Below are 11,523 nucleotides of genomic sequence, written 5' to 3'. Positions count from 1 at the left end.
AAAGATGTGAATGATCTTCAATTTCACATGATATCCAACTTCAACTTTATCTATAGTGAAATGAAGATAAGTATACTTCTACTGGCACCGCAACATGTGAAAAGCCAACAATGGAGACTGCAAGACGAAACATGAAAAAGGAAAATCTCTATACATATTCCCCACCTACTCACTACTTATCAAAAAGAACCAAAGCCGTGGGCGAAGAAAGAGGCTGCTTGTCTACGCCCCCACTGCCATACTACCTATATCTGAGGAACTCTCCCGGCTTAGTTAAGGGCCGAGCTAAGAGCAGCCTGGGCGTCCGGGCTCATCTGGGCAATGACCTCCTTCATCTGGGCTTCGTACGCCTGCAACAGGCCACGCACGCACACCTTCACCTCAGCCTGAGTCTCCTCTTCCACGCTGGACGTAGGGGCCAGGGCCTTGGCGTACACGTCAAGCACCTGCGGCATCAGGTTGAGTACAACCGGGTTCTGCGAGCTCACCAGGCCGTTCAGGCAACGGAAGCACACGGGACTCTCGTCCATGTCAGCCTTCAACGGCAGAGCGTCTAGGAACACGGGCAGCACGGCCTCTAGAGGCAGGTTGGCACCGCCAGCGATGATCATACGAGCCACAGCAGCGCACGCGTTGTCCGTCACCACTTCGTCGTTGCCCGAGGTCTCGAACAGCGGCCGCAGAGCCTGCAGCATCTGCTCGTACGCACTGGCCAGCTTGTCACCGCTGATCTCGGCCAGGATACCCATGCAGAAAGCGCTGTTGGCCTTCAGCACGTAGTTGTCCGAAGCGAGACCCTGCAGAACGACCGGGAACACGCTTTCAACGAAGCCCAGAGCACCAGGTCCCAACTCGCGAAGCACCTCAGCGAAGCAACCCACAGCAGCGGCACGGTCACGCACAGCACGCAGACCAGTGGCGAACGCCAGCAGAGACGGGAACAGCTCCTGGAACGCAGACAAAAAGTGCTCGCCGTAGCACTTGGCAAGTACACCAATCAGCTCCGACGCGCTCTCCAGCACCGAGCCGCCCTCCTCTTCGTCCTCGTCCTCATCTTCCTCGTGGCTAGTCTGGCAGACGTGCTCGTGAGCAAGCACCGTCTTGGTGATGCGCATCAGCTCGTTCATGTGGTCCATAGTCACGACGGGACCCACACGGGCGCTCATAGCCTTAATAGCATTGAATGCCTTCTCCACGACAACCTCTTCAGGGTCCTCCAGCAGCTCCTCCACCAGACTCTTCATCACAGCCGTCGCGATCACAGCGTTGTTGGGCGTCAGGATGTTCTTGTTGAAGTCGCCCTTGGTCCACACCTGCGCGTCACCGCTCGAGGCGTGCGAAGCTTCGAACGAGCAGATCACAAGAGCAGCAAGAGCCTCAGCCACAGCGCCACGCACGTCCTCGTGAATGTACTCCGTGAGCGGAGCCAGAGCCTCAAGGAACTTGGGAATGTACGGCTCGAACACGGGACCACCGCAGTTCAGCGCAAGCTCCTCCACGGCCGCAACAGCGCGCACCTTCGAGTTCAGTGCGTCCGTACGGATGCTGATGTGACGCAACACGTGGTCGTCTCCATCCTCCTCGTCGTCCGAGTCCACACCGCCCAGAACGTCCTCATCGTCGTCCATAACACGAAGACCCTCGTCGCTGACAATAGCCTGCAGCACATGGGTAGCAGCCTGGTCGAGGAACGGAGCGAACTCCTCCTTGAAGATGCTCGACACGTTGATAAAATACACGAAAGCCTGCTCCTTGAGCTCCGAGTCGTCCAGCTCGAACGAAGAGAAGACGAACGGCATCGAAGGCGCGAAGTATGGACGGAAAGGCTCCTTACCCAGAGCCGTAGCCAGGTAACCCAGGCACTCGATAGCCGCACCACGCAGGAAGAAGAACTTGGGGTCCGTAATGCCCCAGAACGGCTGGATCAGCTCGGCCACGGACGGGAAGTAGGGCAGGAAAGCGTCCTTGGCGCCAATGGCGATAGATCCAACAGCGTCCAGAGCCATCTTCTGCAGCTGCGGCGAGCCCGTACGCAGCACAGCCACGAGCTTGGTCACCAGCGTATCGAGGTACGGCAACACCTGCTCGCTCTCCATGCTCTGCGTGATCTCGTCCAGTACGTACAGGGCTGTGGCCTTGATAACCTTCGACGCGTCGTCCAGTAGAGTGAGACCAATAGGCAGAATATCGGTGTAGTGGTCCGTGATCGTAGGCTGCAGGAACTCGGCGAACTGGCCAAGAGCGAAGCACGCAGCCTCACGCACGTGCTGGTCGGCGTCCTGAGCGACGCGGTACACAGCCGGCAGCAGCTCATTCAGGTTCTGGCACATGAACTCGCAGCATCCCTCCGACAGGATACCGAGGGTCAATACACCGGCCTTGCGCTTGCGAGCGTCCTGCGACGTGATGTATTCGTTGCAAATACCGAAAACCACAGGGTTCAGGTACTTGGCTGGCACGCTAAGGGCCAGTGAGTCGAGGGTCTGCTGGGCCAAGTGGCCGGGCGATTCGTCGTCCTCATCGTCGTCACCGTCAGCCTTGCTCTCACGCTCAAGCAGGTTAGAGATAAGACCACAAGACACAGCCTCGTCGGCGGCCACAATGTCCAGCATGGTGGTAAAAATCTTGGCCACCAGGTTCTTCTTGCCAATGGTCTTCGGTTTCTTCTTAATGAACTCGCCAATAGCGTAACTGGCCGACGCACGAGTGCTCACCTCGAGCTGCTCGGCCAGGATGATCTGCAGCAGCAGGTCAATGAACTGAGGGAAGGCCTGGTCCAGAATGGGGAACGGGTGCGACGCGATCTCCGAGAACACGTCCATGAACTCGACGGCCTCGGCCTCGGCGCCGTTGGCCACGCACTGCTGAAGCACCGTGATCATGAGCGGCACGAGGTCGCGGAAGCCACGCAGGTCGCTCTCTTCCAGGAACTCCACGAGGCTGCAGGCCGCGCGCATGGCGCCCACACGAACCTTGAGGTTTTCAGGGTCCTGCAGAGCCTTAGCGTACAGCTGCTTGAGGTCGTTAAAGTGCGGCTGAAGCGACGTTCCCATGGCCTCGCCCAGCAGCTGCAGCAGCTTCATGCTCATCTCACGCTGGTCCACGATGGCGCTGTTGGCGCATGTGTTGATGAACACCATGAGCTCGGGCCAGTTACCGGCTGGTACCTCGTGCAGGGCAAGCGCGGCGATGAGCGTAGCCACAGTGGAGCGCACGGCGTGCACAGGGTCCTCGGCGGCGCGGCTGAGCAGCGCCTGCTTGGCCTGGGCCTGCGCGGCCGCGTCCAGTTTGGGCCAGTGCTTGAAGATCTTCTTGCGCAGCATGAGAGCAGCAAGCTGACGCACCTCGGGCTTGGCCGAGTGCTGCAGCTGCGTAAGCAGACCGCCCACGGACGCGATCTGCTTGGTGTAGGCCTTGAGTGCCACCTCCGCCTGCTTGATCTGCTCCGTGTCCGGGTTCGTGAGCTGCAGCAGACACGCCTCCAGCTGCTCCGGGGTGAAGTCCGCCATGATGGTCAGTCGGTCAATTGAAGAGAAGTTAGAGAACTGGGGCGATTACGAGAATGATGCGGAACGGAGCCAAGCGAGTGTGGAAAATGACTGGTCGACACTAAAACCTCGGAAAAGTGATACTTTTGCCGCCAAAAAAATGGCTTCACTGCCACTCGTTTTGAATATTCAACACGTTTTTGCACCCCACACGGATTTGAAATGGCTTCACTCGTGCAAAACATTGGTGGCCACGCACGTGGCGTTTTGCAGAAAGATGCGGGCTATTCAAAATGCACTTGAGGGTGGTTTGACGCTCGACAAGGAGGAGGTCGCGGAATCAGGTGAGGAGGCCGTGGGCTAGACGCTGGTAATTCTGTCTCTTGCTGTCGCTGCAGTGCTGGGATGCTTAGCTGGGCGTTTTCAATCCGAAGGAGAGGAAGGATGCCTTCAAGCAAAGCGGATTGACTGGTGATATGTTGAGTGTTCCCCAACAATGCGAGGATCTGTGCATGTGTGAAGGTAAGACGGCGGTTAGTGATGTTCCTGTCCGATTGGTGACGGGTATCTACGTACTTCGGTAGTCTTGAGCGTCAATTCCATCGTTTGGTTGCTTTCTGCGCTCGCCACCTCGGCCACCTCGAGATGCAGTACGCACTGGCCGTCATCATCGGATCTAGCGGACATTTGCACGTGACACTGAATCCCATCGACGATTCGCACGGTAGATTGTGGCTCAACAGTTGAGTCACGTTGAATATCGGTGTTGCTCGGAGGTCCTCGAATTTTTCTTGCAGTGAGCGAAAGAAGCCGCGCTCTACGAGAAGAACTGCTCGCTGGGATGCAGCTATGCGGTCGATCGGGTCTCTTTGGTACGCACGTTGTGGTTGACGGAGCACTGGGGATCAAAGGGCACGAAGCTTCGGTAGCCTGTATGAGGCGAGTAGGCCGGATTATTCGGTGCCGCGGATGAGAACGAGCTTCCTCAGTAGAATGAGTAGTTTGGTTCGAAGGTTTGAGGCTACCGGCGAGTAAACTGTCAATAGCGTCAATGTCAACAGTTTGTGGACTAATTGATGACTCTTGTACTTGGCATAGCTCTGTCCACTGACGTTCACAATGTAGTTAGTACACAACAAATGGTTTAGGATATACATTTGCCTACGTAGAGAGCTGCCGACATCAATAATTCTGTCCTGCAGACCGCACCCAGCGTGCGAACAGGTACCATTGATCCAACTGGAAAAATATTGCATTTTGATAGCGCAAAGCGTAGTGATGGGTGGCCGAAGGTGCGCTTCAAATGGAACGCCAGTTGACGCATCCGATCTTGAGGTGGCAACTCTGGTGGGTCGAGCGCATTTAAACGAGGAAGGACTCGCAGTAGGTGCTGTCGATACTGGTTGCTACCCTTTGTGATGTTTTTCTTGGAGAAATTCATGCGCATCGAACCAGCAGAGGATGCTCGTGTATGTACTACCACGACAGGCTTTCGGGCTTCCCTTACTTCCTCCACTTTAGTAGAACTGCTACGCTTGATTTTCGCGGGTAACCCTTGGTCAGGTTGAATTGCCAAATCTTTCTCCACGATGCTCTCGTCAGCAATGACATCTTCATTGTTATTTCGGCTTGGCGGGCTACACGTTTTGGTGTCCATGTTGATATTCCGAGCACAAGTCAAGCAAAGCTGTACAGTCTGGTATCTACACCATATCAAAGAAGTAGTGCTCTGACAATTAGATCAGGAGCTCTTCGGCTCAACTTGGACGGGTTTTAGCAGGGTTCAAGATAAACGTACAGGTAAGCTGTCGACTGTTCCAATTGCTTCAATCGTTTGATTTGCATGGATCCATTGATAGCTCGAAGCGTAGTCGGGATCTTTTTCTCAGATTCTTCACCGGCGCTATCGACTGAATCACGCTCAAATTGCCGAATGATCGACTTGTTGGTAACCTAGAGCAGAGCACCACTGGCCAATGAATCAACCATACCTAGCAAATAGATCAATTTCAGCTTACCACATACTGTACTTCGCCTCTTGGAAGCATTCGATTGCAATTCGGACACACCTTTAGCTGGGCTGCACAGCCGATGAGTGATTGGCTCATTTTTGGCGGTGTTTCATGGTCGTCTCCATTATTTGACAGGGAAACAGCATTACCCAGTGCAAGGCTATAATGTCTGGCAGCTCCTCTTACTCCAGCATCAAAAGATAGCATTGAGCTCCACAGTAGATAGATGTGGTGGTCAGCCCCAATCTTTCATAAAGAAGAAAACAAAGTGAGCCAACGTCCAGAGATCGCCAAAGATAATGGCTTGTTACCTTGAAGTAATTTATGAAGCGAAGCATCTCTTTTCCTACGATGGATTCCAGATGGGAGCTTATTTCAGCATTGATCTTTTCGATGGTTTTCCGTACTTCCTTGTCCGTCACGTCACCTGTTGAATTTCAGGAAGATCACAGTACAAAACGTCAATACATGCAACACTAAATCAGTGGAACCTATACATACGATGGCGAAGCAAAGGATCATCGATCTCGAACGTTGCAGTGCGCTGCAACATAGAAATCTTCGTGTCGCTCAGCAAAAACGGACTAATGCATTTTTGTACAGTGCAGCTATCCTCCGTGTAGTCCGATCGAATAGTGTGGTTATATCCGGATTTGGTTGGAATAAAGCGCTGTAGGACGCTAAAGCCAGGCTTTTCCCTCGCTTCTAGCAAATGCTCTAAACAGGAACTCTTTCGTTAGTTTTCTCAAGTCATCCCATTGTGTGTCAAAGTGATAGCTCACTGAGTGCCGCCTTGTCCAGGTGCTCTATAACCATCCGCATGTGGCCAAACGCGGATGATCGGTCTAGGTATGCATACGTTGCGAGTATCTGCTTATCTTTGTCCAGCTTGGGCAATGTGTTCGATGCCCATCGTGGTACCAGAAACTCATGAAGCACTCGCGCAACAGAGAGAAATCTCTTGGTCTTGGACAGAATCTGCAACGTCAAACCAGCAATCAGTTCAAAGATAGTTAATACTATAACGTGTTAGCTTTGTCACGAACTTTGCCCCGCTCTTGCTTGGAGGTGAAGAGCCATTTGACGGGCTTCTGCCGCTTAAACACTACCGTATCCGTGAGTACGAATGAGAAGATATGTTTGCCGCTGTCGTCAATATTGTCACTCGCATTGGACCAGAGATACTCGTATAGTCGCAAAGGCTGCTGTCCCAGCGCGTGCTCACAGGCCACACCCTCGCACTCAGCTCCTTTGCGTCGAGCCTGGGCCATTTCCTAAAATTGCTTCAACATCAGCGTCAACATCCAGTCACAAATTACAATTTGGACTATGTCGCATAAATAATACTCTCAAATTTTTAATGGACTATGTCATATTTTTAAGTCCTCTAATTGGTCAAAACAAATAGTCCGCTCAATTTTTTTGATGATATTAACAGCATACTGAGTCCAAGATGTGGAAATTAGTCACAAATAATAGTCCTGTGCATCTCAGAAGGGACTATTTAAATTGACCAATGAGATGCACTCCATTGCCTTGAAGAAGCACACAAACAAGAATTCGTGCAAAAATGTCGGACGCCTTTAGCGCTGGCTTCCGCGAGTTCTGCGGTGGCGTACAGCACGCTGTATCGCTGCACCGCATCTTGCTCTTCTACCTCAAGTCTCGCCTCATCTGTGTGTCCAGCGTTAAGGTTCGAACGCCCATAATTGAACTTACAGGTCCCAGACTAAAATGCTCTGTTGTGTACAAATTAGTGCTTCGTGCTCAATGGTCTTATCTTCCTGGGAAGTATCTACTTCTTTGACCAGGCGGTGATCCCGGTGATCCACATGTTTGGAGAGCTGTTGCATCGTTCTTTTTCCTACGGGTGGGAGACTTTTCTCCGTTTTACGCATCCTTTATTGTGCTCTAATTAGTGTTGCTTTAGGACGACAACTCAAGTGGATGATGTACGGGATCGAGTAGATGGCTTCGTGTTCCTATTGTACCAGGTATATATCGGCTAGAATCGTTAGTGCTGTTGCATTGTACTGATATCTTGTGCATTAGGTGTTGTGGATGTACCCGATCTACTGTATCAGCTTCATCCTGAACACTATTTGGTACCAAGAAATTGCCGATGACGGTATGTGTACTTATCTTGGAACCTTTAAATCTGAAGTTTTATTGTATTGATGGTGATTGCTTTGTCCAGCGTACATGCAGCTTCATGGCAAGCCGTCGCCGACCCCAGTGACCGATATGATTCGGTGAGTGCAAGATAGTCATTCTTTTTGTGGTTACCAGTGTTGAATGCTGTCGCTTGATGGTTTTAGGGATGAGATGTACCGAGCAATTCTCGTGGCCTTCTTTCTGTTGCAGACTGTACTGTCTTACTTAATACCGGTCGTTGGGCCTGCGACGAGCTTCATCCATTTAAGCTGGCTGTATTCGCTATACTGCTTCGAGTACAAGTGGTCCTTGGCAGGCTGGAGTCTTGAGCGGAGACTGGCGCATTTGGAGCAGAACTGGGCATACTTCGCAGGATTTGGGAGCCCGTTCACACTTGCCACTTTCTTTGTGCCAAACTTCGTGAGTAAAGGCATCTTCGCTCTGCTCTTTCCGGTGGTATGTGCTGGTTTGTATCTTTGTTTGTGACAGGCAACTAATCGTTTTTTTGTGGCTACGATGTTGCATATCTTCAGTTTTTATTGCTAGCAATAGCATGTGACCCTGTTTCAGAAGGCAACGAAGCATCTAAAAAGCTGCCGATTTTCCGGTACGTTTAGTAGGAGTGTTCTTGATATCATTTGCTCGGATTGTTTCTAGATCCCGATATGCATGTTTTGTATTTTATAGGTTTTCACGGTGGTGGAGCTTGCAGTTGCTGCGTCGGATTGGAAAAGCAACAGGTTTGAAGACGAAAAAGCAAAGAGCGATGGAGAAGCAGAGTCGAAGCAAAAGAAGCTGACGTTTTTGTACTCTGCGGGTGATACAAATGATGCTAGATACCGACCACAGTCGTGATCTTACTTAGTAGACTGACGTGGAAATGAAACCGCAATGCACTGTGTTAAAAGTGACCGAATTCTCGACTGCAAATAGTGTAGCAGTTATAGTGTGTTCGTGCAGGAGAAAAAGTCTTGTTGCCAACCAAGAGCGCGAGAAACCCGAGCCAAACGATGCCAGAAGCGTATACCGTGTCGAAGATGCTCTCCACTATCAACGAAGTCATGGCTCCAGTGGCTACTGATTTATGCGGGTCTGTGACCTTGCAGCGAAAAACGGAGAATGGCATCATGCTCAACACGTCGGAGAAAGAGATTGCTTACCTGGACACGAAGGCTAGAGTGAAGCACTCAGCGCAGCAAGTCGCTCAACTGGACAAGTCAGCTAAGGTACATTGGGTAGCAACTCAGCGGCAAGCCGGGAACGACGCTTTCCACAAAGGAAACTATCATCAAGCAGCAGAAGCTTACATCCAGGCACTTACTGCGCTGGATTTCGGCTCCACTACAGAGGAGAAGATCGCTTGCCAACAAAAGCTGCAGATTCCGCTCACATGCAACTTAGCAGCATGTATGCTAATGATGGAGGTGGCTCTGGGACTTGTATCTTGTCATCGTGTATAGTGGGCTTGCTTTAATACGGTTTGTGTTGTTGTGTTGTCAGCAATGGGAAAAAGCTCGATTGATGTGCGACCAAGTCCTTGCAATAGATCCCAAATGCGTTAAAGCACTCCAACAGCGCGCGAAGGCCAAAGCGAAGCTCTACAACTTTGACGATGCCCGGTACGGCAGCTCCACTGAGCTCATTTTTGGTTGGTTCTAATGTTGCTTGTTGCTCCAATAGTGCTGATATTTCACGTGCAAAGCAAATTGTTCGTGGCCCATCAACATCGCTTGATGCCAGTGATCAACTTGTCGATCGATTTGACAAGCAGTTAGAAGATATTTCACGAGCTGAATTAAGGCACAAACACCGTCTTCAGCAGCAGAAACACTTTCAGAAGAAGATGATGAAGGAGGCCGTGGGGAAACTCTACAAAGATAAGAAGGAGGTCGATTGTGCCCCGGCTTCTGGTACTGCCTCACAGCAGCAGCATAAGTCTTTCCTCACTTTTATTGAAGCTGCTCTGTCTTGCAATCGCTGGAACGCCGGGGTGGGGTGGGTTCTAGCTATGCTTTCCATAGTCATCAACGCGGTTTCACGTGTTCTGGTTGCTACGCGGGGTAAAGTTAAAATGTCGTAAGGTATCTTGACTGCACGGGGTGGAGTTACAAGAACTGCCGTGAAATTGTCGGTGCAGTGAACTTGGAGTTGATCTGTTTCGCCGCCGAGATCATGCGCTCTGCGTCGTCCCCAGACATTCCCCGGCGAACTGCAAGGTCTCGGTCTCTGCATTGTAAGGGTAAAAGTTTATGAGAAAAATATCTAATTCGCTCCAGTGAAGTTGCATTTACAAACCTGTTCCATCCACCGACGCTCTGGGTGGATCCTACTCCAATTTTCGCGTGTTCGGCTTGCTTGCGCTGGTGCTGCTCTAACAGCGATGGCCCTCGCGATTTCCGAAGGTTTTCCATTTGCTTTCGCATTTCTTCATCTGCCTCTGGGTTCGCATTTGGAAGAATCGATTCGTTCACAGTAGGCTGTCCCATGGTCGCTGGCATGCTACTAGCAGCTGCAGTACTAGGAGCGTTTTCTTCGCGGACGTAACCAATTAACTCCCTATAGACAGCAACGGAAGTAGCTTAGTATAACCTTCGCAGTAGGGCGTCGTCAGAAGCAGATTTTGGTACATGTCGAGCTTGGCGCGCTTCGCACGCTCTCGTTCTTCAGGAGAGTCAAACCAAGTCTTGTCTACTCTTGCCGGCTCCTTACTGCAAATACAAAGCGACAACACGCAGCGGTTAGCAAAGGTGACAAAAGAAACCAACGCATCAGACTGTACCTGCGAAATGCGGCAGGTTTGCCTGGAGGTCTGTTTTGAGGTCCTAGGGAATCCTTCAGAATTGAGCTTTCCGGCATCATAGTCATCCACGCTTCTCGCACCGCTGGAGCCTCTTTGCCCTCTTTGTCTTTGCCACCATCACGTGTGCGTTCCCACTGCTCTTTTTCCAACTGTTCTGCTTTACGGATCATTTCCGCCTCCACGTGTTCGTCTGCTAACCGAAAGCCTTTCATACCAGGTAGTGCTGGGCCCACAACCTCGTCATCATCATCATCATCATCGTCATCATTTTCAATATCACGGCTAAGCGTTCTACCCGATGCAGGAGGTAGTGCTGGTCCAATGGGCAAGTCTCGTTTAATCGGCTTTTGCACCGCAGGCTTCTCTTCAACAGGATCAGCATCTTCCATCGTCAAACTATCCCCTTGCTCTCGTTTAGTAGCTGGCTGAGGCAAATCCTATAGAAAAACAATTAGTAATCCTAGAGCCACCTTCGTCAACTACATCACCATGAACCACCAACCTTTTCACTGCCTCCAGACAGCATTCTCTGGAACACCTCCATTAGGCATTCCCCCTTGTCCTTAGCCTTGAGAGGCTTGGCAAATGCACCCTTAGGTTCTCTCAGCTGCACCAGCAACTACCAGTTAGTATCGCCAGCGTACCGTCTCTTTACTCCAGCTCATGCCACCAACCTTTACCAGTCCCAGCAACGGGAACAGCTCCTTCAGCTTAGAGCGGATCCGTCGGTTCTCAATACCACCGACTACGGCTACTTCTCCATCGTCCACCATCTGCAGCAGTCCCAGTAGATCGCTGGCCAGCCCCGGTGTCTCCGTCAGCAGCTCACGCACTACTTTCATGGCCCTCATGTAGTCCGCGACAGGGACACGATCACTATCACTATCGCTGTCACTGCCGCTGCTGTGGCAGCTCCGCTTGTGTCGCCGATGGCTCTTGCGCTCCTTGTCCTTGTGCTTCTTGTGCTTCTTTTTCTTATCCTCATCGCGCCGCCGTTTGTGCCGCTTACGCTCGTCAAGGCGACTTGAATCCCGCTCATGCTTGCCCATGCCTGCCCACCTTTTGCTTT

At 51.5% G+C, this 11,523-nt stretch overlaps 4 protein-coding genes across 9 annotated transcripts; 1 reads left to right on the top strand and 3 right to left on the bottom strand.

Annotated features, from left to right (window-relative positions):
* Positions 1-127: 127 nt before the first annotated feature.
* On the bottom strand, positions 128-3,600 carry PPTG_10113 (hypothetical protein). The gene has a single exon (XM_008905386.1). The coding sequence runs from the start codon at positions 3,507-3,509 to the stop codon at positions 270-272; it is 3,240 nt and encodes a 1,079-aa protein (XP_008903634.1). The 5' UTR covers positions 3,510-3,600; the 3' UTR covers positions 128-269.
* Positions 3,601-3,680: 80 nt separating this feature from the next.
* PPTG_10112 (hypothetical protein) lies at positions 3,681-6,771 on the bottom strand (the record flags this gene model as incomplete). The annotated part of the gene is made up of 9 exons (XM_008905385.1): positions 3,681-3,994; positions 4,065-4,595; positions 4,654-5,191; positions 5,287-5,441; positions 5,507-5,746; positions 5,812-5,927; positions 6,002-6,217; positions 6,283-6,478; positions 6,547-6,771. 9 exons carry the CDS (start codon positions 6,769-6,771, stop codon positions 3,773-3,775), a joined length of 2,439 nt encoding a protein of 812 aa, XP_008903633.1. The 3' UTR covers positions 3,681-3,772.
* A 299-nt stretch (positions 6,772-7,070) lies between these two features.
* PPTG_10111 lies at positions 7,071-9,988 on the top strand (the record flags this gene model as incomplete). Of its 2 annotated transcripts, XM_008905383.1 has the most annotated exons (11): positions 7,071-7,193; positions 7,258-7,370; positions 7,431-7,494; positions 7,553-7,628; positions 7,698-7,752; positions 7,819-8,110; positions 8,188-8,261; positions 8,342-8,394; positions 8,615-9,078; positions 9,155-9,273; positions 9,335-9,940. In XM_008905383.1, 11 exons carry the CDS (start codon positions 7,071-7,073, stop codon positions 9,732-9,734), a joined length of 1,833 nt encoding a protein of 610 aa, XP_008903631.1. In that variant the 3' UTR covers positions 9,735-9,940. The 2 variants fall into 2 exon arrangements, with proteins under 2 accessions (XP_008903631.1, XP_008903632.1); XM_008905384.1 differs by having other exon boundaries at positions 8,615-9,273; positions 9,335-9,988.
* Positions 8,449-11,522, bottom strand: PPTG_10110 (hypothetical protein). 5 transcript variants are annotated; one of them, XM_008905380.1, is made up of 6 exons: positions 11,129-11,522; positions 10,957-11,061; positions 10,434-10,891; positions 10,282-10,362; positions 9,950-10,210; positions 8,449-9,880 (listed from the first exon to the last, which is right to left on the bottom strand). In XM_008905380.1, exons 1-6 carry the CDS (start codon positions 11,501-11,503, stop codon positions 9,760-9,762), a joined length of 1,401 nt encoding a protein of 466 aa, XP_008903628.1. In that variant the 5' UTR covers positions 11,504-11,522; the 3' UTR covers positions 8,449-9,759. The 5 variants fall into 5 exon arrangements, with proteins under 5 accessions (XP_008903628.1, XP_008903630.1, XP_008903626.1 ...); XM_008905382.1 differs by having other exon boundaries at positions 9,950-10,362; XM_008905378.1 differs by having other exon boundaries at positions 8,449-10,210.
* Between the last annotated feature and the right edge of the window lies 1 nt (position 11,523).

The sequence above is a fragment of the Phytophthora parasitica genome (genome assembly GCF_000247585.1).
Source record: "Phytophthora parasitica INRA-310 unplaced genomic scaffold supercont2.20, whole genome shotgun sequence".
Taxonomy (NCBI): Eukaryota; Oomycota; class Peronosporomycetes; order Peronosporales; family Peronosporaceae; genus Phytophthora; species Phytophthora nicotianae.
This window is presented reverse-complemented; position numbering and strand designations above follow the sequence as displayed.

Excerpts from the sequence above, each read along its gene's own strand:
- PPTG_10110 (XM_008905378.1), bottom strand. The coding sequence starts at position 11,503 with ATGGGCAAGCATGAGCGGGATTCAAGTCGCCTTGACGAGCGTAAGCGG. Across the intron at positions 11,062-11,128 it reads CGTTGCTGGGACTGGTAAAG|CTGAGAGAACCTAAGGGTGC; the intron begins GTTGGTGGCATG and ends TTGCTGGTGCAG. Across the intron at positions 10,892-10,956 it reads TGTCTGGAGGCAGTGAAAAG|GATTTGCCTCAGCCAGCTAC; the intron begins GTTGGTGGTTCA and ends GTTTTTCTATAG.
- PPTG_10113 (XM_008905386.1), bottom strand. The coding sequence starts at position 3,509 with ATGGCGGACTTCACCCCGGAGCAGCTGGAGGCGTGTCTGCTGCAGCTC.